Raw genomic sequence first — 23,775 nt, forward strand, 5'->3', positions numbered from 1 at the left:
ATCATGAAGATTGATTTTTTTAAATGTATCAAATTTATTGATTTAGTCTTGCTAATACTTATAATATTCTGTTGCTGTTTGGTGGAATTTTCTGTGTATCATGCAATATAAACAGAACAAATCGAAACAGTTTTTTTTTTCCGTAATTTTTGGTACTACCGATGAAGATTGTCTTGGCATGTAAAAATGGTTAAGAAATGAGCCACGCACTGAATTTTGTCTTAATTATAGCCTGAAAAAATGGAAGCCTTGAAAGTAGATACGTTTGCTGTATTTTGAAGGTGTATGTGAAACTGTCAAATTCTCATATAAAAGCCACAATAAAATAGAAAAGAGCTGGAGTTTGAAGTAAAAAGTTACAAGATAGAGTTCCAGTTGTGCCATATTCTAACTGTGTAATATGAAATAGTTAAATTCTATGGAAATTAGTTTGTCTTATCTATAATTTTATAGAATTCATCTGTTTTATTTAAAGCAACATTCATAATATTTTTCATAATTACTACTCTGTAATAAAGAACAATGGATGTCAAGAATTTCTTTAAGGATTGTGATAACTATCCCTTCAGGCTTTGTTGATGAAGGATCGGTTTTTCCTTTTCTAGAAACTCGGTGAACGCTGGACGGCTGTGTGCCGATGGACTGAAGAACGCTGGAATAGGTTACAGGAAATCAACATTTTGTGGCAGGAATTATTGGAAGAACAGGTATGAAGCTGTATACATAATGGGCAAAATACATGGTGAACAGTAACCATCATTCATTATTGCATTTGAATAAATCACTTATATTTCTTCAGAACGAAAATTTATAATTATTTATTATGTTAAAAGTCAGATTTCAGTCCATTATGCAGTTTCTTCATAGCGATTGCATTATAAATGAGCTCTATTGTAATAACAATTTGACCTTGCTCATTAGTTAGATTAGTTTTTAGATGTGCTAGTTTTAGGATTTACTTGACATAATTTTTACTGCATTTGTGTTGGATAATGTATTTGGACTTGTAGCCATACAGCCTAGTGTATGGCTTGTGCTCAGTACATAATGATAAATGAATCCACTCAGTATTTTGTGAACTTTAAACCTGCGATTTTTAATCAGAATAACTGCTGAAATTAACAGGAAAAATATTATTTAGCAACACCGATGATTGAACACGTAGCTAATTTTTTTCCACCAAGGATTAACATAGAAAATGAACCTTTGGTGCAAAGCTGCCACTTAGAGTTTTCAGTCTGATTGGTGGCCTTTTGCCCATCTCCATCCTTCCAGAAAAGCAACCATCAAAACAGAATACAAATAAGCAAGACTTTTCTTCAAAATGCCAAAGAGTTGTGGTGTAGAAAATAAACAGATACTCTGTTCCCACATCCCAGGGTTCACTGTGATTCTTTTAAATGCCTTTTATTTCCATCCACAAAAAGCAGCTATATTCTTTTCATGGGATAAATGTATGCTGTTTTGTGATTTACTAAATATGGTGGCAGAGAGAACTCTTAAAAAGCAGGTTGCAAAATTTGTCCCCATGTAAATTGTAAGCTACTGCCACCTGCCCTCAATCTTTGGCCAGAATTTTCCTCTTAAGAATTGCATGATAGACCTGATTCTGATTTCTGAAATGTTTACATTTTGCTTTACAAAGGTTTAAATTTACTTATCTTTTCTTCAGGCCAAAAAGTCACATAGAATAATTGAAATTTAACTTCATTAATGATTGTAGGAGACTGATTGCTAGGGAACCATTGTGTTACTCTTCTTAAAATAATTTAAAATTCAGAAAGAATCAAAATTTGGTAATCACAAATATTTAAAAATAGAGAGTGGCTAGGATTTTGGCCATTTATTATGTTAGGTTTAAAACTGACCTTTGAATGGCCTTCTGTTAATGATATGGAAGGAGAAATCTTGTTAAAATGTAGAAACGAAGCCAACATTGGTACTTAATTGATAATTTGTTGTTACAGAGAATAAGACCAATCAACTGTGTCTGAATTAAACAGTCTTTCAAGGGATTATTGTTCACTTAGTTGCAGAGGCTTTAAGATAGTTAGAAATGGGCTCTGAGAATTAGTTCAAAATTTCTCCAGCATGAGCCAAGTGTGACCAGCTGGATATTCTGTGATTGACTTTAACCTACCCTTCCAAACTTTCCCTCTGTCCTTTCATGTACTCAGTGTTCAAATCCTGAATTCCCAGTTTGTAGCTCATTCCAAGACTGCCGTGGCCTTGTGGCCATGCAGTGTAGTGCTTCTTCTCAATGCAGAGCAGTGCTACTTCTTTTCAGTGCTGTATTCTCAATGCATGGTCCATGGTAGATTCCTGATGGGTTTTGTATTGTTTTCATTTTTTTTGAAAGAGCAAACTAGTTTTCTAGTCTCTGTGTTTTTGTTTAAGTGTGGCATCTGCCTTGAAATGTCTTTTTGCCTATCTGTTTTTAAGTTCTCCCCACCTGTTACCAACTCTTTTGAGTCCAGCTCCTACGAGGGCCCTCTTGCCTAGTGATATTTGAGCCCATAGAATGAAACTGTCTGGTTCAGAAGCAAAGGAGAATTTTATTCTTTGATGAAAGAATGGAAAGGAGTGAGCTTGCGCTCTAGTCAGTGCTCTCCCTGGCAGTCAGTCATTGGTGGGGCTGATTTAGAGGATTCCTGTTGGCGGGAGGGGGCAGAGCTCTTTGGCTCCAGATCACAGTGCCAGGTGCAGCCTCTCTATACCTGTCGCCGCCATCTTGGACTGAGGCATCCCACACAGCACTTGTGCACACAGGCTGCCCAGTTGAGGTGTTGGGCACAGTAACTCTCCTCTGGGAACACTAATCCATCCTGTTAGGTGTGAGGGCTTTGCACACTGCCCCCTATAAGCAAGTGAAGCTAGACTAAACCCAAAAGAGGTCAGACCATGTCACCTAGATTCCACCTTATTTTTCCCAGTATCCCAGTGGACTTTGCCAGTGACATATCCATCAGGGACCATGAAGTCATTTATGAACTCCCTCTCCCTCCCCCACTGTTTCAAAACTGGAAGCAGTCTCTTTGTGGTGTCTGCACTTTCTATCTGGTGCCATGGGTATTTTTGTGGTAACTCTTACTACATTGAGGACAGAATTCATATTTACATTATTTTCTTAATATTTGTCCTTTTCTGAGTGAAATATAAAGGCAGAGAATGGTTGTTAAATAAACTGATAAATCAAACTTGAGAAAGAGTTGACTCCAAACACACAACCAAGAATTGTCCACCTCAACTCTATAGAAGAAAGTTTCTGTGGTAAATACTACATTTTGAGAAAAATTATATTAAGGCAGCCATTTTTTTTTATCCCTCCTTCAAATTTATCTCTTTACTAAATATCTGATGTCTAAAAGACATGCATTGTTAGCTAATGAAGTTTAAAGATTTTCATATTGGCTTTGGAGTAGCCTCAGGCTTCCTCTTCTAATCATAACTGCTGTTGAATCTGGAGCATTAGTGTGGTTGTCCTGCAAGATACGTGGAAAATTCATCAGCTTTGGGGTGTGGGTCTGTGATGTGGCTCTGCAGTTTACAAGCCATGTAACTTGACTTTTCTCTCTTTTTTGCCTAACAGAGGGACTGAGAAAAGAAAATCTCTGACCTTCCCTCGGCATCTGGAGAGTTATAATTCTTTTGGAGACTTGGATAGTTGGATTTAGCCTTTTAGAGCCATCAGCCTCCCTGAGAATTAGGTTTAATTTTCCAGGTTTGGGGTTAATTTTAGGTTGATCAGTTGCAAATCTGTGAAGGGTTATATCTTAAGCAAAGATATCTTTCCGAGTTTTTTATGCCTCAGGCTTAGGGGTTTGAAATCCTTCTTCTCCCAGATGTGGATAAAGCTTCCAGTAACATAAAAATAAGAGATTTTAGAACTTGATTGAGTTGAACTACCAAATGATTCCCTAAATATATTTCTAACTTTGGTTATTATTCGCAGTGCTTGTTGAAAGCATGGTTAACTGAAAAAGAAGAATCTTTAAATAAAGTCCAGACGAGCAACTTCAAAGACCAAAAGGAACTAAGCGTCAGTGTTCGACGACTGGCTGTAAGTGATGTTGCTGTCAGCACCTCTCTTGTGAGCCTATGATATCTTAGTGTTTTATGTCAATGGTTGATAGAATGTAGTGAGTGAATTCATTTCCCTAACACTAGAATGCTGCTCTGCAATGATCTAAAACCAGAAGTCTTATGTTTTAGCTTTAGGGAATTAAAGCAGGTAAATTTTACTCTAAAATACAGAGGTTTACATTTTCTGACGGGGGAACAGGAAGATACGTTCCTGTTTAAAGTGATTCAGTGATCTAATACATATCTGAAATACTAGATTTTGAAGGAAGACATGGAAATGAAGCGCCAAGCTTTGGATCAACTGAGTGAGATTGGCCAGGATGTGGGTCAATTACTTGATAATCCTAAGACATCCAAGAAGATCAACAGGGACTCAGAGGAGCTGACTCAGAGGTGGGATTCCTTGGTTCAGAGATTAGAAGATTCCTCCAACCAGGTACCTATGCTTTGGGAATACTTTGTGCCATTAAGTAGAAATTATACATTCAGGTTTGTTTTAGTGTTGGTGTAATAAAAGTAGTAGTTAAACTAAAAAGTTGTTTTTTTATACCTGGTTAACTGTAAAATTGAAAAATTGACATGTATTTTCTTTAGTTTTCTAAAGTGAATTTTAACAGACCTTAAAAAACTTCTGATATCCAGTCATTCAACCATTAGTAACTGGTAACACTTAGACATGATCTTTGTGCTCAGTCACTCAGTTGTGACCTTGTTAGGCTCCTCTGTCCATGGGATTTACCAGGTAAGAATACTGGAGTTGCCATTTCCTTCTCAAAAATGATTTTTTCATCTTAAGTAATTTTATAAATTAAAAAAATATTTTAGCATCTTGATCAAAAATAACACTGGTTTGTACATGAATATTTAGAGCAGCAAAATTCACAACAACCAAAAAGTGAAACAACCCATACATCCATCAATAGATATATGGATGGACAAAATGTGGTGTATTCATACAATGGAATATTATTGTGTGCTGTGTGCCAAGTCACGAAGTCATGTCCCACCCTTTGCGACCCTGTGGACTGTAGCCTTCTAGGTTCCTCTGTCTGTGGGATTCTTTAGGCAAGAATACTGGATTGGGTTGCCATTTCCTACTTCAGGGGATGTTCCTGACCCAGAGATCAAACCTGCATCTCTTACATTTCCTGTGTTGGCAGGCAAGTTCCTTACCACCACTGCCACCTGGGAATATTATTAAGTAATAATAAAATAATGTACCAATATATGATACAACAGAGATGAACCCCTGAAAACATTGTGCTAAGTAAAAGTAGCTGGTCACAAGGTTAATGTACTGATTCTATTAATACATGACATATCCAGAATAGGCAAATCTGTAGAGACAGAAAGGAGATTAGTCATTTCTAGGGGCAAGAGGGAGAGAAGGATGGGAGTGACTGTTACTGGGTATGGGATTTCCTTTTGAAATGATAAGCCTTATTCTGGAATTAGAAAGTGGGCATGGTTGCACAACAACTCTGAATGTATAGATGACCATGGGATCATATGTTTTCCAAGGGAGAATTTTATGGCTTGTGAATTATATTTCAATAAAGCTGTTGTAAAACATTAAACCTGGTTGATTTTTATTTCAGGTAACTCAGGCTGTTGCAAAGCTGGGAATGTCCCAGATTCCTCAGAAGGATCTTTTAGAGACGGTTCGCCTAAGAGAACAAGTAACTACAAAAAGGTCTAAGCAAGAGCTGCCTCCTCCTCCTCCCCCAAAGAAGAGACAGATCCCTGTGGATTTGGAAGCTAAAAAAAAGTGAGAACTATTTTGCACATGATATATTAATATTTTGTGCTCGGTACTTATTTTGTACTGATCACTAATCATATGCAAATTTAAACATAATTATTGTAATGGAAATTCAACTACTGAACCACTCACTACCTCTCAGTCTTCTGAATATTCCACTTTATACTGGTTAAGCATCTAAGTCATCTGGATTTTATTTATCTTTGGTTCATTTGGTAGAACTGTGTGCCTGTAGCCTTCATGGACAGAACATATCGTTTCCTTAGTTCTTTCTTTCCCATCATTTACTGTGGGTGGATATAATTGTCCACGATCCTTTGTTTATTCTTTCTTCCACTGTCACAGTTCCTACAGTTTTGCTTTAGATCTATCTCCTTATTCTTTGTGACTCTCCTTCTTCTTACCTTTAAAAGAAACTTAATTAAGGGAAGTAATTCCTTTAGATCTTTCTCTTTTCCTTCCCTTGCTGTCTTCATGTCTTCTTTCTTTCCTTGTTAATTCTTTTGTTTTAGTAACAGATTCTTCATGTTACCAAAGATCCATCTTTGGTAAAATTTGTTTCATTTTCTGACTCAAAAGAAACTCAGGATCTTTACAAGAGGAACAGTCATATCTGGCATGCATTGAGCTTTCACTAGTGTTGAATCTTCTGCAGCGCTTTCCTATGGGCCAGGGACCATGCTCACCGGCCCTGGAACAGATAGTCTCAGAGCAGCCCTTGAATACTGCTGTTTTCATGCCCTTTGACAGTAGAATTCCAGTGCTTGGGTACATGGGCAGTTACTTTTGCCTGAATAAAAATAATATGATTTCCCCAATTCAGCTTTTGTTAGACAAAGCAGGATTGCAGTTTTACCTGTTGACTTTAGTTTTGGTAATAAGGCTGCGTTCCTGCATCCTAACAGCATCTCCTTTTAGGACCACGAGTTGGACCTCTGAGTTGCAAACAACAGCTGTGGAACTTTTCCTTCTGGAGCCAAGGCAGCAGATGAGGGAGATGCTTGTGATGTTGATCTTACTGTGGACCTTTTATTTCCTGAGTGTCTATATTCTGTCCATGTATCGGCCAGTTGATTTTGTGCATTTGGAAGCTGGGCAGGCTGTGAAAGACTAGGGTGCATGAATAGGTTCTGGTACCAATTCTAACTTCACAGGTTAGAGGTTTATTCCTCCAGGTCTGCTTTTTCCTGCTCCTGCCCCATCTCAGATCAGATGCCAGGTTACCTATGCTTCTTACCAACTGGCTACAGGTTAGAGGGTTCCAGCACCTCTTCCTTGGACTTTAGATGCCAGTTACAAATCTAGGTTGTTACCTATAGTTCTGACCAACTGGCTATAATTCAGAGATTTCTAACACCACCTCCTCTGCTTCAGTTAGCTTTGTAGAGTAGCTTATAGAACTCAGGAAAATGTTTTGCTTAATAGATGACTGGTTTGTTATAAAAAGATACAACTCAGGGAGAGCCGGACTGAGGAGCTGCACAGGGCAGGACATGGGGAGAGGGTGTGGGCTCCCATGCCCTCTCCAGGTGCCCTGGTCTCCCTGAACATCCACGTGCTCACCTACCCTAAGCTCTCTGATCCCTATCCTTGTGGCTTTTTAGGGAGGCTGCATTACAAAGTCATGATTGATTAGATCGTTGATCTTTGGCGATTGATTCAACCTCCAGCCCCTCTCCCCTCCCCTGAGGTCAGGGGGGCAAGGTGAGACTAAAGTTCCAACCCTCTAATTACAAGGTTGGGTCTCCGGACAACCAGCCTACCTTTTTAGATGGGATTCAAAAGTCATCTCACTAACATAACAAATGACACCTCTGTTGCTCTTATCACTTTGGAAATTCCAAGAGTTTGGGAGCTCTGTGTTAGAAACAAGGCCGAAGACCAAATATTTGTTTCTTACTATAAATCGCAATGTCACGGTGCCTAACTATACAATCTTACACATGTCCATGTTGTATAGGGTAAGTTCTGTTGCAAGAAACAGAATACTGTGCCCAAAGTGACTTATACAATGAGGTCATTGACTATCTCATGTTGCAAAAAGTCTGGAGGTGGGGCAGTTTTAATGGGATGGTATGGGTCAGCATCGTGGCACCCTGTCTCTGCCATCCTCAGCATGTTAGCAAGGTAAAAGGCAAAACCTGTCTTCTCATGGTCCCAAGACGCTGCTGTAGCACTTGGCATAACAACTTTGTATAACCTGCTTTATATGCAGGCAGGGAAGTTTTTCCTTATTTGTCTTCTAAACAAAACTTTTTTCTTTTTTTAATCAGGGAGAAGGACCTTTTATGGAAGATATTACTAACTCCCTGACTCTGGTCTTACTCGCCAAAACTCAGACATTTGCCCTGCCCTGGGTTCCTGGGAGGTTGAAACTATCCTGCATTTTCCATCTCTGTAGTTGTGTCCTGGGGGTACTCAGGCAGCAAGGAAGAAATGTGGGGAGGGAGGTGTCTTTTGGGTGGGCAACCAGTTGTGAGTTCCACAGTCTTCTGAGATTTGATTGATGCAGAAATGGCTTCAGTTCCTTCTTAGACACATCGAGACTTGAGTACATTCAGTTTGTTATAATAGACAGCAGTGAAATTTCATTATTAGAAATTTTGCCCAAATATTGTGTTTTTTTTTTAAACTTTAAAACCCCTCTGAGTCTACTAATGGTGCTAGTTTTGCATTTTGGAGTGATACGCAACCACATCACCCCCTTCAATATGGTACCTCTTCAGAATTTAAGGATACGTTTCATAATCTAATTTACATTGTCCTAAAGTCCAAAATATTGTTAAGCATCCTAGTGAGACTTGATTTTCAGATCCTTTACTATTTTTAGTCTGATGTAGAAAGCACTATTAGCTTGTCTTAAAATGGGCTGTCCGAACAGGTACGAACCTTGAATAACTGCGTAGCATAGCTTATAATACATGCTTCAGAAGTAATGGTTTATTTCCCCTTCTCCTCTGCTGTGCTGCTACTGGCTGTTTTTTTTTCTTTTTCTTTTAACACCATAGTAACAGTCATTTCCTATAATCTAGATTCCTATCTATTAACATGACCTGAGATGATCATGGTGGCTCTAATGCATTCACATTGTTCTCGCTCATATTGAGGGCAGAGATGGACTCAGTCTCCAAGGTCATTTAAAACACGATCTTTGGTTTGTGCTCCTGAAAGATTAAATAGAAATCTGCTGTGAAGATGACATGAGGAGTGTACTGTGGTTTGACTGATACTGTGACCTTTGGTTATTTACTTAGAGTGTCACAAAATCCCATTCAAATGACAAGACAAATTTACCTTGGTGAAAAGACGAATACTCAGAATTCACTGAAAAGCCATTCAGCCAAGTTTCCCAAAAGAATCAGCAAGGACAACCTGTGCTTACCTGAGAATCATCTAAAAATATCCAGAAGTTGCTTTGAGTTCTGTGTGCAGAGTCCTGGTTACAAGCACAGACTGCTCAGCTTAAATCCCAGCTCTAGCCTTTGTTAGCTTTGTGGTCTGGAGAAGTTATTTAAAACCTCTGTGAGCTCAATTCCTTCATCATTAGAAGGGATAATAATAGTGTATACTCGCAGGGTTGTTGTGAGGATTCCTGGAGTTAATAATGCACAGAAACCATTTGGAAAGGGCCTGGCATATGGCCAGCGCCCACTGAATGTTTCTCCTCTTGTTCCTCATCACTGTGGTTTTAACTGACCTTCTCAACACCTCCCAGGTCTGTTCCCTTTTTTCCTTTCCACTCTTACTTAGTTCTGGCTCCTGTGACTACCACCGTCTATTTTCTGGACTTGTCTCTATTCTTTCTTTTCAGGGACCCAAAAGGGTAAATATAATCATGTCAGTCCCATGCTTTAAGCCCCTCACTGGCTTTCTGTTGCCTTTCGGTTAAGGTCCAGCTCCTTCAGCTAGCCTGCAGGGCCTTCCAGTTACTGGTCCGAGAGGCTCTCTGCCACATCATCTATCGTTCCTCCCTGCTTAGTTAGTACTCGCTATTCCAGTTGCACTTAACTACTTACAGTGCTCAAGGTGTGTTCCTCCCTTTCTTTGTTCTCCCTTTGCAAGGATAACTCCTGGGCATAAAGCTGTTGTTCTCCAGGAAGCCACCCCTCCCCAGTTGAATTAGGAGGCATCCTATGAATTTCTGGGATTGTTTCTGGTTTACCTTTATATTAAGAGCCCAGTCCAGTGCCTGGCATATACGAGGCTCAGTAATACATGTTGAGTTAAAGAAGGTATTAGTTTAGGAATCTCTGTACTTGTTGTTACTTGTGGGTATCTCACCATATCTGTTTTTCATGATCTACAAAAAGCTTGTGAAAATACAAGCTCGTATAATGTTTAAAATTTTTATTTAATAATTTTATTTATTAACATTACAACTTTGTTTCTCTTTTCATACTTTAAACTGTAAATGTATGATGTGATTTTGTGTGGTTACTGTATTTCTGGGTTGCCTTTATTTTTGAGGAGTGTTTAAAACCACATGCTGTATTGGTGTTGTGGTTGCTCTCTTTCTTGAGCCAAGTGAAACAATAGTAGAAAATGAATGATAGTTGGTAACATCTGAATCTTAAATCAGGTTTGATGCTATAAGTGCTGAGCTGTTGAACTGGATCTTGAAATCAAAGACTGCCATTCAAGCCACAGAGATAAAAGAGTATAAGAAGATGCAAGAAACATCAGAAATGAAAAAGAAGTTGAAGGTAAAAGATAAAACAAAAATATCCCAGTGAATAAAATATTTCATCAGAATGGATCTGCTGTTGGCATAAAGATGTGATGGGATCCAAAAATCTTCCTGTAAAATAAATGTAACCATAAGGTAGCTTTTAGAACTCTCTATTACATTTTCAATCTGTTCAAGCAGGCTGACATCAATTCCCTTTTTTCTTCCTTCTTTAACCACTGAGATGTGCAGGAAGGGACACTTGCTAACATGGTCCAGTTGTTACTATTCTTTTTTAGCTTGATTAGATCTATCTTAATCTGACACCTAATATTATATGCATGTAAGCTGAAGATGTTTTGGCTTCTGAATACAATAAGCAATTTTGAATCTCCAGATTTCTTCTATATATATATTTTTAAGATGAGATGTATTTTAAAAAATAAATACTATAAAATGTATGGGATCTTGGCTGTGCTACTTTATACTGCGTGAGTAGTAATGTAAATTGAAGCAGGAGGTTGTAGTGATTTATCTCGTTGGTGTTCATGAAGTCTCTGTGCATCTTTGCATGCCCAATAATTTGGGCACTTTGAGCAGGTCTGTATTGCCATCTCCATCACCAGTGGAGTGAGTTTTAGTTCAGTTCAGTTGCTCAGTCATGTCCAACTCTTTGTAACCCCATGGACTGCAGCACGCCAGGCATCCCTGTCCATCACCAACTCCTGGAGCTTGCTCAAACTCATGTTCATCGAGTCAGTGATGCCATCCAACCATTTCATCCTCTGTTGTCCCCTTCTCCTCCTGCTTTCAGTCTTTCCCAGCATCAGGATCTTTTCCAGTGAGTCAGTTCTTCGCATCAGGTAGGCAAGGTATTGGAGCTTCAGCTTCAGCATCAGTCCTTCCAAAGAATATTCAGGATTGATTTCCTTTAGGATTGACTGGTTTGATTTCCTTGCAGTCCAAGAGACTCTCAAGAGTCTTCTCCAACACCACAGTTCAAAAGCATCAATTCTTCTGCACTCAGCTTTTTTTATGGTCCAATTCTCACATCCATACATGACTACTGGAAAAACCATAGCTTTGATTAGACGGACCTTTGTTGGAAAAGAGTTTGGACAACGTTTAAAAAATAAGATGTGTATATAGATGTTCATGATGTGAGTTAGAAAGTAGTAGGTACTATGAGAATTGAGAGGAGGCCAGGATTACAGCTGTTGCTATCTCCTGGTGAAGTCCAGAGGGGGAGGTGACACTGAAGGGAGGGGCTTGGAGCTGGGCTCAAGGGCAAACCTGGCAGGCAGTGCCCTTGAGCAGAGGTTCAGAGTGGGGCAATCATGCTGTAATTCTTGGAACAGAGAATTTGTTTTGTTTTGTGCTAGATGTGTGTATAAAAGTGGTAGAGAGTTAAGGCTAGAGAGGTGGTTTGGGGTTAGACCTGACTTTGAATGTTTGCGTGAGAAGCTGAGACTGATTTTTGCTTTATCATTCCACTGTGACTGTTCTTAGTTAGAGGTCACCACTGACGATTGCTTTCAAAAGGATAGATTTCTATTTTCCTCAGATCTCCTTTCTCTGCAGCATTTGCCACTGTTCACCTTCCCTTCTCAAATTCTCACAGCCTTAGCTTCTCTGACCAATGGTCAGTCTAAGATATCAATCTGATTTTGCAGCTCCAGTGCTTGCAGTTAATTGATGACTTCCCACTGCTGTGGGGAGACGATGGGAACGCTGCCGGGCCCCAGCATACAAGGCCTCCCAGGCAGGGGTCTTCTCTACCTCTCAGCACAGCCTCTGCAGCTCTTATTCACTCCTTAGAGCTCCAGTCCTCCTGGCTCCTGTGCTTTTCTCAGTCCTTTGCCTTCTCCATGTGTTGTTTTCTGGGCTCCAGATGGCCGTTTAGTAAGCCTTTGTGCTTTGTGGCTGAAACGCCCTCTACTTCAGAAAGCTTCCATAAGCCTCCATAGGCAGATTCCATAGTGCTTTGACCATACCTCTGTGAAAACCCTTACTGCATTTACATCATTGTTTATATGTCTGCTGCCAGTGCTTAGAAAGTGAGGATGATTTTCCACGGAAGCCTGTGTTTTCAGCGCTCTGTAAAGCTCTTGGCTTATGGAAGGAGAGAATGATGACTGTGGACAGTGGGGATGTGGAAGCACCATTATCAGAGCCTCTGCACAGGGGATCAAGAGAGCCAGGTGTGGGAGCCGTGTTCCATGATTTCATGTGTTTCTGAAAGACCAGTAAAGAATATTAATCAAAGGCAGTAAACTGGCTGAGAACTTGGAAGTTATAGTGATCTTTATGGAACAAATCCCATAAAATATTGATAAGTTTCATCCTGTGATCTAGAAACAATTTTACTTTCAGAAATTGTTATTGTAATATTTGAGAGGATAAAAATAACAGTTGTGGAAGGGATAGGCTACCCACTCCAGTATTCTTGGGCTTCTCTTGTGGCTTAGCTGGAAAAGAATCTGCCTGCATTGTGGGAGACCTGGGTTTGATCCCTGGGTTGAGAAGATCCCCTGGAGAAGGGAAAGGCTACCCACTCCAGTATTCTGGCCTAGAGAATTCCATGGACTGTACAGTCCATGGGGTTGCAAAGAGTCGGACACGACTGAGCAACTTTGACATGTGTATGTAAGGCATGATTGGCAGTTCTTATGTTTTTCCTTTTTAAGTTTGCTTATTTTGTTGTTTTAGATAAATAGTGTCAGTGGGATGGGAAATATGTAAAATATAGAAAATTTAACCATTGCTAATTTTTCTTGCAAATTTGGGAAATATCAGCTAGTGTTGCTTTAATGAAGGAATAATTTGTTCTAACTGATGCAGTATCTGAGTGGAGAATCCTTTGTTCAATCTACCACTGCCATAAAAAGTAGCAGGACATCAGTTTAGTATAAGGCAGGTAATAATTTTCTCCAGTTTGATGGTAACTTTTTTGCATTGGTAGTTAGTTTAACAAAAGTAAGTAGTGTTTCTTAGAATCTCATGTTCTTTCTTGATCTTTGACTATAAAAATGGCTAAGTTGCAGTAAAGCTTGTATGCATCAAAATAGGTGAGCTAAATTTATTGAATATTTGATAGTGGTTACCTGCATAGACCTTAAAAGTGGGATTCTTCTCCAGGTTATCTGGTTGAAATAATATGGTTTACCTGGAAGTTTTTATTTTTGCCTGGAACATTTGATTGTGCTATTTTGGACACTATTTGAGTAGTTAATTAATAGATAATTATCAATTGGAGAAATTTCTAATATTGACTGTGTACACAAAAATTTGAGTGTGTTTGTGTGTGTCCATGATTTTGCTCAGCCCTTTCTTACTGATTCTGGAAGATTTTGTGTTCTTCTGTCTCTGAGATATAGGGACATTGAGAATATCAAACCATACAGACATAAATATGAAAATTAGCAGCCATTTTTTAAATATAAAGAATAAAATTCTTTAGTTTGGTCCTGAAACATATTGTCAGTGTCTAAAGATTATGTGTGAATTATGCTTGTGGTTAAAATTTGCATTATACCCTATGCTTAATATAAAACAAACAAATGATATTGAGACTCATTATTTCTTTCTTAAATCTTAAATAATTTTTGTTTGGTAATCTCTGTCTTCATAGCACATTCATTTGATTCAGACTTATTTTTACTGACTTCATATACGTGACTAGATATCCTGGATCTAAAATACTAATTTTAATTATTTCCTCCTGATAGGAACTCATAAATGTAGTGTACAACTTTTTCTCTTATAAAAGAAATGAGGGTTTTATACTGTTTGTTTGCATTTACCGTTGACATTTAATAACCTCTGGCATTCTGGAGGGCAGCCTGAAATGGCATAGTTTTATCTTGTAGTATTTTCTTAGGTAAACTTTGACTGTAACCCCTAAAGAGAATATGAGAGGGCCATAAAATATAAAAATGTCAAGAAGCATCAGCATTACACTGAGAAGAGAGTTTGAACTATTCTTATTTGGGACTTTATTTTCAGGGATTAGAAAAAGAACAGATGGAAATAAAACCCCGACTGGATGAATTAAACCAAACTGGACAAATCCTTTTGGAGCAAATGGGAAAAGGTGAGAATGTTGCTTTTTAAAAAATATTTTCTTAGATGGTGACACTGAATGCTGTTTCAGTTTAGTCACTCAGGCATGTCCGACTCTTTGCAACTCCATGGACTGCAGCATGCCAGGCTTCCCTGTCCACCACCAACTCCCGGAGATTACTCAAACTCGTGTCCATCGAGTCAGTGATGTCATCCAGCCAACTCATCGTCTGTCATCCCCTATGTCCCACCTTCAATCTTCCCCAGCATCAGGATCTTTTTAAATGAGTCAGTTCTTCTGGTCAGGTGGCCCAAGTATTGGAGTTTCAGCTTCAGCATCAGTCCTTCTAATGAATATTCAGGACTGATTTTTTTTAGGATAGACTGGTTGGATCTCCTTGCAGTCCAAGGGACTCTCAAGAGTCTTCTCCAACACCACAGTTCAAAAGCATCAATTCTTAGGTGCTCAGCTTTCTTTATAGTCCAACTTTCACATCCATACATGACTACTGGAAAAACCATTGCTTTGACTAGACAGACCTTTGTTGGCAAAGTAATGCTATTTACAGTTTAACAATCAAATATTTACTTGTAACACTCTAGTCCTCTTTTTGCTAGGAAAATGGTTTTTCATAAAAATTTCTAGGCAGCAGAATCTTTTTAGAAATGAAAATTTATGCTGAAGCTGATTATGTAAAATAGATAATAGCAAAGTTGTTCTTTTATATGGATCAGTTCAGTTCAGTTCAATCACTCAGTCGTGTCCGACTCTTTGCGACCCCATGGACTGCAGCACGCCAGGCCTCCCTGTCCATCACCAACTCCCGGAGTTTACTCAAATTTATGTCCATCGAGTCAGTGATGCCATCCAACCATCTCATCCTCTGTTGTTCCCTTCTCTCGCTTTCAATCTTTCCCAGCATCAGGGTCTTTTCAAACGAGTCAGCTCTTCCCATCAGGTGGCCAAAGTATTGGAGTTTCAGCTTCAACATCAGTCCTTCCAATGAATATTCAGGACTGATTTCCTTTAGGATTTATATGGATATTTATATGAATAAGAGAACCCAAATAAAACTCTCATACCTCAGCAGGAGTTAAAATCCAATTGTGTGGGAGATTTTAAAATCTCATCCTTGGGGTTACATATTGGAGGGAGGCAGTAAAAGAAAATGTTACTTTGGCAATATTAAGGATGTGAAGTTACCTTAGGGTAAATTCGTTGAGATTATTTGATTTTTGATAGCTTTCAGTGCATTATGTTGACTTAGTACAGGTGTTTTATTTTAGTTAAATTTGACAAAGTGTTACTTGTATTTGAAATTTGTACCTAAAGAACTTTTTTTCCCCCATAGACCCAGTGGCTCTGGAGAATGTAAAGATTAATATTTCTGCCATACAGTTTTGTATATGATTCTTTTTGGGTCTTGCTTTGAAAGGCTTTTCTTATAAGCCCTATTCTTTATTCCAACAATAAGTGATTTGGAAGTCTGTTGCAGTTCTCCTTGATAAAAGCCAGAGACACCCAAAACCGAGTTGTGAATATTAGTAGATGAGACTCTTCAACAATGTAGTTTTCAACCTTTTTATTTTTTGACTTCTTACTATAGAAAATGGAAATATACACAAAGCAGACAGAATAGTACAGTGCACCTCCCTTATCAATTATCCCTTCAGTAATTAATGATAGTCCACCATTCCCGAATTACGTGTATTCCTACTCACTCCTCATCCACTTAATCATTATTAGTATTTTCACATTTTTAAAGTTATATTGAAATATATGAAACTGTGTTGTTTTGACAAACCTACACACACTTATGAATATATAGAATATTTCCACCCCTCCAGAAAGTTTCCTGGTGTCTGTAGTGGATCAATCAATTGCTTCCATCCCAGAAAACCACATTTTAAAACACTTTAGATTGTTTTTCCCTCTGCCTTTTGAAAAATACGTCAATTTATTTTGTATATATACTGAGGTCACATACACATACACAAAAACATGTATGTGCCCAGTATATATACATGTATTAATTATGCAAATATACCATTGTTATAAATTATTAGTACAGCTTAATTTCTTTCTTTCCTTCTCCCTCCCCCATTCCTTTTGTCTCTCTTTCCGTCCCTGTCTCTCTACTTCCCCTTCCAAGTAGAATAGTAATTTCTTTCACAGTCCACTGTTAAGTGTCTTATTCCTGGGTGTGGGCACCCCACTTGAAGATTACTCTTTCAGGTATTTACTTGAAGGGACCTAGAGACAGAGACTGTAATTTCCTTTAAGATACTTCAATAATTACAATAAATTGTGTGTTAAATTCATGTTAGTTACAATCATAGATTCTTCACTTCTACATCAACATTTGAGCTTGGAAACCAGACTTTATCTGGGTGATGAGGGGGTAATTTCATAAGTCTGTGAACTGAATTAACTTCTTGTCTGGGTCAGCGTTTGGTGGGTATGGCAGATTTAGAGTTCAGAGACTCATATGAAGACTACATAGGGAGGGAGGTGGTGAGAGGTGATATGTTAAAGCAAGAATCACACCCACACCGAATTGGGGAATGAATGGGAGACCTTGGTGTCTCCTGTCTTTTCCTAGTTTTGTGTCATCGGGCAAATCAAGTAACCCTTTTGTTACTCTGCTCCCTTGTCTAGAAAGTGAAGAAGTTTTGATAGGTGACTACACTTTTGCTTGATAAAATCTTGCTGTGAATAGGCATTTTCTATAATATATACTCTGAAAACTGAGTTCATGTGAAAGTGCTATTTGCAAAAGATCAAGTACAAATATCAGGGAATATATGATATTTTATAAAGGGGTGAGTTTTGTGACCTTATGTATACTTGTTTAATTTTATAGTGAATCTTTGATATTTTGCATTACCTTTTTTTTTTTTTAGCTTTGGTAGAAGTGGAAATTCATTCATTCCTACAGGGCCCCAATTCTGTTTATTGTAAAAAACATCAGTCGTTAAAATTTTTTAAGATGGGATGGGAAGCTTCGAAATGGGGACATTGATCTGAACAGAGTCTATATATTATGGGTTTAATTTTCTCATTTTGGGGGAGTCTGTGCCTTTTGTTGCTGCTGCTGCTTAGTCGCTGCAGTTGTGTCCGACTCTGTTGTGACCCCATAGACGGCAGCCCACCAGGCTCCCCCTTCCCTGGGATTCTCCAGGCAAGAACACTGGAGTGGGTTGCCATAGTGAGAGAATAAAAGTGATTTAAAAAATTTCCCACTGTCGTTCCATTTTATCCATTATTCTAATTTTACGGTGTTGCATTTTCCTTCTTAACATGTGGTTAGTGCTGTTAATCCTACTGCTGTTTTAAAACCAGAGATGTTGAACAGAAATGAAAGAACAACTGGGTGATCCTCCCTGCCCTTCCTTCTCCTCAATACATTTGAAATAAATCCTGCTGCTGCTGCTGCTAAGTTGCTTCAGTCGTGTCCGACTCTGTGCGACCCCAGAGACGGCAGCCCATCAGGCTCCCCCATCCCTGGGATTCTCCAGGAAGAACATTGGAGTGGGTTGCCATTATATAAATCCTGGACCTTGGATAATCAATGTAGAAGTTTTTTTATAGAGTGTAAATTTACCCAGAGTCTGCCTATGTAAGGATGCAGATACATGAATCAATTCAGTTAGAAAAGCACATCAAGTTCTTCAGTAGACAGATGTTCAAATAATTGCATCACTGGTTTTCTCAAACTAGTTTCATCAAAACATTCCAGCACAGTGCAGTCTGTTAGGACCTTTCTAACTAACGTGTGAATTACGTTTTGTGACATCTCTTGTAGCGCAAAAATGTTTTTAAAAAGTGAAATAATTTGTTTTGTTTGACTTTCACAACTGCCACACCAAACCTGGTTTTTTTGGTTTAGCTTATTTTATTCCAAAAGATCGTTAATTACTATAACAGGAAAGTGGGGCACTTGGATGATGTAGCTTTAATAACTGACTCCTGTTTGTCTGGCAAAGTCCTTGTGGCTCAGATGGTAAAGAGTCTGCAAAGTGGGAGACCCGGGTTTGATCCCTGGGTTGGGAAGATACCCTGGGGAAGGAAATGGGGCAACCCACTCCAGTATTCTTGTCTGGAGAATTTCATGGACAGAGGAGCCTGGTGAGCTATAGTCCATGGGGTTGCAAAGAGTCAGACATGACTGAGTGACTAACACACACATAAGCCTATGGAATTTGATAATGATGAAATGTTTTGCAAACATTTCCCTGGTTTTAATAGTGATAGATTGAAAAGCTAAAGTCAAGTGAGAATAAGTAGCCAGAATATGTTATATTTTATCTCTTCTAGAAAATTAATACAAGGATGGGATATTGATTTTGGCTTTAGATCAGTCATCCAAGAGTTGGATGTTCTATAGAAATAGAAAAGCTGTAACTCTGGACCTCTAGGAGCAAAACAATTGTTTTAAAAGACAGTGTATGGTTTTCCTTTTTTAAGATGTAAACTGCGCTTTATTTATTACTTTGATACTGGTCCAAACTATAATAATATCAGTCTTAGAGGAGGGAGATTTAAATTTCGAGAACCGGTTTGAAAGGGCAAAGTGAATGGATGGTGAAATATCGTCAGTGAATTAAAAAAAAAAATTGAAGATTTTTCAGCTTGCCTAGAACCTAAAATAAGTACCTCTTACCTATTTTCTGGATTTGTGGTGACAATTTTCCATCTCAGGAATTTTATTTGCCAGCTTAATTTCCTTTCTTGTTTATCATAAATTACCCTGACATGTAAATTTGAAGTGGCTGATGTTATTTCTTTGCTCACTTAAAATGGAAATGGCCAGGCAGAAGCACAGGCTAGATTTCCATTGCTCAGGTAGTTTGTCAGAAAAAAACTATTTTTTTTAGTAATTTATTTAGTTTATGACCTGAATTAACAGGGATAATTGAACTTGAACTGTGGTGTGAATGTTTTGTCCAGGTGTGATATTGTATTATCTTTGTAATGATGGACAGTTTACTTCAGCAATTGACATGGGTGATACATACACATTATGTAATGTCACGTTTGTATTTCTAATTTTCAGTGGATGTGGTGTGTTAGAAAAATTTTCAAAATTGCATCATCTCTGGATCCTAAGTGATCTTTTGTCTTACATGCCATTTTTTCCCCCTTAGAGCTCTCATTACCCTGGATTTTGATGGCATATATTTACAAAGTTTTATTGCCCTCCTGCTTAAATAATAAAGATGTTAAGCCCATCTTTTCAACATGCATGCCCTTCTCAGGAGATAACATTTCTTTTGCAGATTTCCCATAATTTTCATAGTAATTTTATGACTTGATGGTATTTTATATTAAGGGAAAGACTATGATAAAGCCTGTTATTATATATAACTTATTTTTATGTACATTCTCTACCTCTCAAAAATATGAGACAAACAAAATTATGAGATGTCAACAATAAACATAATGTTTTTTTTTTTTCCTGATATGTTTCTAAAGTAGATAATCTCAGCACTGGATTTGCTGGTCTGTGTGTAACATTCCAATAGGTTTGCTAATGCCTTTTGCTGAATCCTGCCTGCTGGCTTCCTATTCCTGCACTTACCAGGTTGCTCCCAGCACTAGGGGCTCTAGACATTCATTTTGCAATTCCTATGACGTGTGGTTTGGTCACCAAAGTCTCAAACTGTCTCCTCCTTTTTCTCTCTTTTTCCTGGTGACAGAGGGCCTACCTTCTGATGTCAGAGCCCCAGACAAATCCAAACCCTTCATTTTATTTCTCAGACTCAGACTAAAAACTAGTAGAGCAGTAGGTTGCTAAGGACAGAAACACATATCCTATAGAGAAGGCAGTGGCTGACACTCCACTGTTATGCTTTTTGTGATGGTCACCCCACTCCTGAACTGCTAGTATAAGCTCCCCCTCTCCTGTTTTTATCAGGGAATTAAGCATAATTATTTTTGAGAGCATCATTTTAATGTTTGTTGTGTAAAAAGGAACTTAAGAGAGTGATCAGTAAATATGATACTGCCTCATTATTTTCAATGTGTTAAAATGTTTACAGCAAATTGAAAACAAATTTTGTAATAATACCTAAAGTGTCTGCTTATTTTTTATGTCTACATAGAAGGTCTTCCTACCGAAGAAGTAAAAAATATTTTAGAGAAGGTATTATTGGAATGGAAGAATATATCACAGCGTTTGGAAGATCAGGCAAGAAAAATACAGCTGCAGGAAGATATTAATGCTTATTTCAAGCATCTTGATGAGCTCGAAAAGACCATAAAGACAAAAGAAGAGTGGGTAAAACACACTGCCTCTTCAGAATCTCCCCAGGAGTCCTTGCCAAGCTTGAAGGACTCCTATCAGGTAAAGACACAGCCATCCAGCACATGAAAGGGCTCTATGTCCAGTTCTGTATTTAAAGAAAGAAAGTGAAAGTGAAGTAGCTCAGTCGTGTCCGACTCTTTGCGACACCGTGGACTGTAGCCCACCAGGCTCCTCCGCCCATGGGATTCTCCAGGCAAGAATACTGGAGTGGGTTGCCATTTCCTTCTCCAAGGGATCTTCCCGACCCAGGAATCGAACCTAGGTCTCCCGCATTTCAGGCAGACGCTTTAACCTCTGAGCTATAAAAGGAATTGAGAAAGGTAGTATTGAAGAATAGAAACACAGAGAATGGACTTATAGACACAAGGAAGGTAGGGCAGGGTTGGGCCAATCGAGAGAGTAGCACTGACATATATACACTGCTGCTGCTGCTGCTGCTGCTAAGTCGCTTCAGTCGTGTCCGACTCTGTGCAACCCCATAGACGGCAGCCCACTTAGGCTCCTCTGTCCCTGGGATTCTCCAGGCAAGAATACTGGAGTGGGTTGCCGTTTCCTTCTCCTACTGTGTGTAAAATAGCTAGTTCCCCGTGACTCAGTTGGTAAAGAATCTGCCTGCAGTGCGGGAGACCTGGGTTCAGTCCCTGGGTCGAGAAGATCCCCTGTAAGAGGGAATGGCAACTGACTCCAGTGTTCCTGCCTGGAGAATCCCTATGACAGAGAAACCTGGTGGGCTATCATGCGTAGCGTCTCAAAGAGTCGGACACAACTGATCAACTAGCACTTTGACTTGCACACAATAGCTACCTGAGTTTAGAACAGGAAGCTCAGCTCGGCGCTCTGTGATGACCAAGAAGGATGGGGTGGGGTGAGTTGGAGGGAGGCTCACAAGGGAGGGGATACATGTATACATTTAAAAAAAATAAAGAAGATGCTCCTTGTATCACATGCTTTCGGTAAACTCTGCTCTGATTGACTTTCTGTGAGGATGTTCATCCTCAGCGAGTTGTGTGATCACATTTTCTCTTCCTAGCGGGAGTTGACAAACCTCCGTAGCCTCCACCCCAGAATTGAAATGCTGCGTTCAAGCTGCTCAGCCTTGAAGTCTCGGCCTTTCGCCCCAGATTTTGTCCAGCAGGATTTAGAGAGCTTGGTGGGCCGGTACCAAGCCGTGCGACAGGGTTTAGAAGAGCGCCACCAACAGGTCGAGAACGGTAAACCCACTCTCTTGCGTTTTTCTATTAGATGATTCCACCATCTTGCGTTCTCAGTTTGACTTAACTTAAAAATTACTCCCAATATTTAAACCTGGAGAAGGAAATGGCAACCCACTCCAATATTCTTCCCTGGGAAATCCCATAGACAGAGGAGCCTGGTGGGCTGTAGTCCATGGGGTCGCAAAGAGTTGGACACGACTGAAGTGACATAGCATAGCATGCATTTAGACCTTCAGTACACTTGCTTGCTTTACACCAGCCTCACTGTATTTTCCTCTGTGCCTGCCACTGTTCCACTTCTTAAAGTACATTCAGACTATTTCCTGGATTCATACTTGCTTGTGAAAATGCCGACATCTTTCACATGCTATTCAGACTGTGTTAATGGGATATAATGATTTTTAAAGAGTTTTTTTTTTTTTAGGGTGTTGTTTCTCCCTTTCACGAAAGGAGGCCAGCTGATATCATTACTAACAGGGCTAAAAAGAATGATTGCTTGCTCCTGTTTGCTCCAAATGGTTAAAGTTTTAGCAATACCATCTCCTCTTTTCAAAGAAAGTGTTCCTCTTTAAACATCGGAAACATTTTGAAGAATTTTTACCTTTGGATTAGGACTGGTCTGGGAAAGTTAATTCCTATAGATCTTTAAAACTCATTCCTCATATATTATTTTCTCCTTGGCTTTTAAGTCAGGAATTGTGTTGCATTATGTAATACTTTGGGAAAGGCATGCTAAAAAGCTACACATTTAACCATACCCTTCCTTGAGGCAATTGTAGGTTATGTAATGACGTGTAAGACTCTGTATGTGTGCGTGGTGAGTGATTGGGTCATGTTTCCTTTCTTTTGGAAAGGCATTTGGACACCATACTTCTGTTGACTGAACTCAGTTAATCTAGACTGTGAAGGGTTTGAGAGGACCTCCTATTCAATTTGCTGTTACGAAATAGGCTTTTATTTTTGACAAGAGCAGTTTAAATGTTTATTCTTACCTTTAAAACAATTGCTAAGTTTATTTGTTTTTGTTTTTGATTGTGGTAACATATACATAACATAAAACTTACCATTTAAACCATTTTAAAGTGTAGAGTTCAGGAGTGTAAAATATATTCACGTTGTTGTGCAACCCAGCCCCAGAACTTTTTCACTTTGTAAAACCGAAACTATATACCCGTTCAGCAGCAGCTCTTCATTTACTCCTCCCCCCAGCCCCTGGCAGCCACCATTCTACTCTCTGTTTCCATGAGGTTGACTATTCTAGAAACCTCTCCTAAGTGGAATCAGACAGTTTTTCTTTTTTGTTGACTGCTTCATTTCACTTATCCTCAGAGTTCCTTTTTGTGGGTTGGGTATGTCAGAATTTCCTTCCTTTTGGAGGCTGAATAGTATTCTGTTTTCTGTAGACTTCATGTTTTGCTTATCTATTCATTTGTAGATGAGCGTTTGGGTTGTTTCCACCCTTCGGCTATTGTGACTAATACTTCTGGTTTCTTTTGCTGCTGGCTGGTCTCAGCTCTTTGTGCTTCATATGAGCTGGCTTCCTCTCCGCTCTAGTGTTGCTTGTCTGTAAATGTGACATCAGTGGCTGAAGTACCCATCCCTCCAGCTGGCTGGGGCAGCCATTATTTCTCAGGGTACCTGTGCGCCTGGCTGTGGTGTTCTGTACAGCGTCCACCGCTC

General features: G+C 39.0%; 1 protein-coding gene across 1 annotated transcript in view; it reads left to right on the forward strand.

Annotated features, from left to right (window-relative positions):
* The window catches only part of UTRN (utrophin), a 557,360-nt gene that overhangs the window by 147,687 nt on the left and 385,898 nt on the right, over nucleotides 1-23,775 (forward strand). The window contains 8 exon segments of the mRNA XM_027551766.1: nucleotides 606-707; nucleotides 3,953-4,060; nucleotides 4,340-4,519; nucleotides 5,682-5,851; nucleotides 10,425-10,548; nucleotides 14,517-14,604; nucleotides 20,679-20,920; nucleotides 21,912-22,092. Of these exon segments, the coding sequence (XP_027407567.1) occupies nucleotides 606-707; nucleotides 3,953-4,060; nucleotides 4,340-4,519; nucleotides 5,682-5,851; nucleotides 10,425-10,548; nucleotides 14,517-14,604; nucleotides 20,679-20,920; nucleotides 21,912-22,092 (1,195 nt within the window).

Source organism: Bos indicus x Bos taurus, chromosome 9 (genome assembly GCF_003369695.1).
Source record: "Bos indicus x Bos taurus breed Angus x Brahman F1 hybrid chromosome 9, Bos_hybrid_MaternalHap_v2.0, whole genome shotgun sequence".
Classification (NCBI taxonomy): Eukaryota; Metazoa; Chordata; class Mammalia; order Artiodactyla; family Bovidae; genus Bos; species Bos indicus x Bos taurus.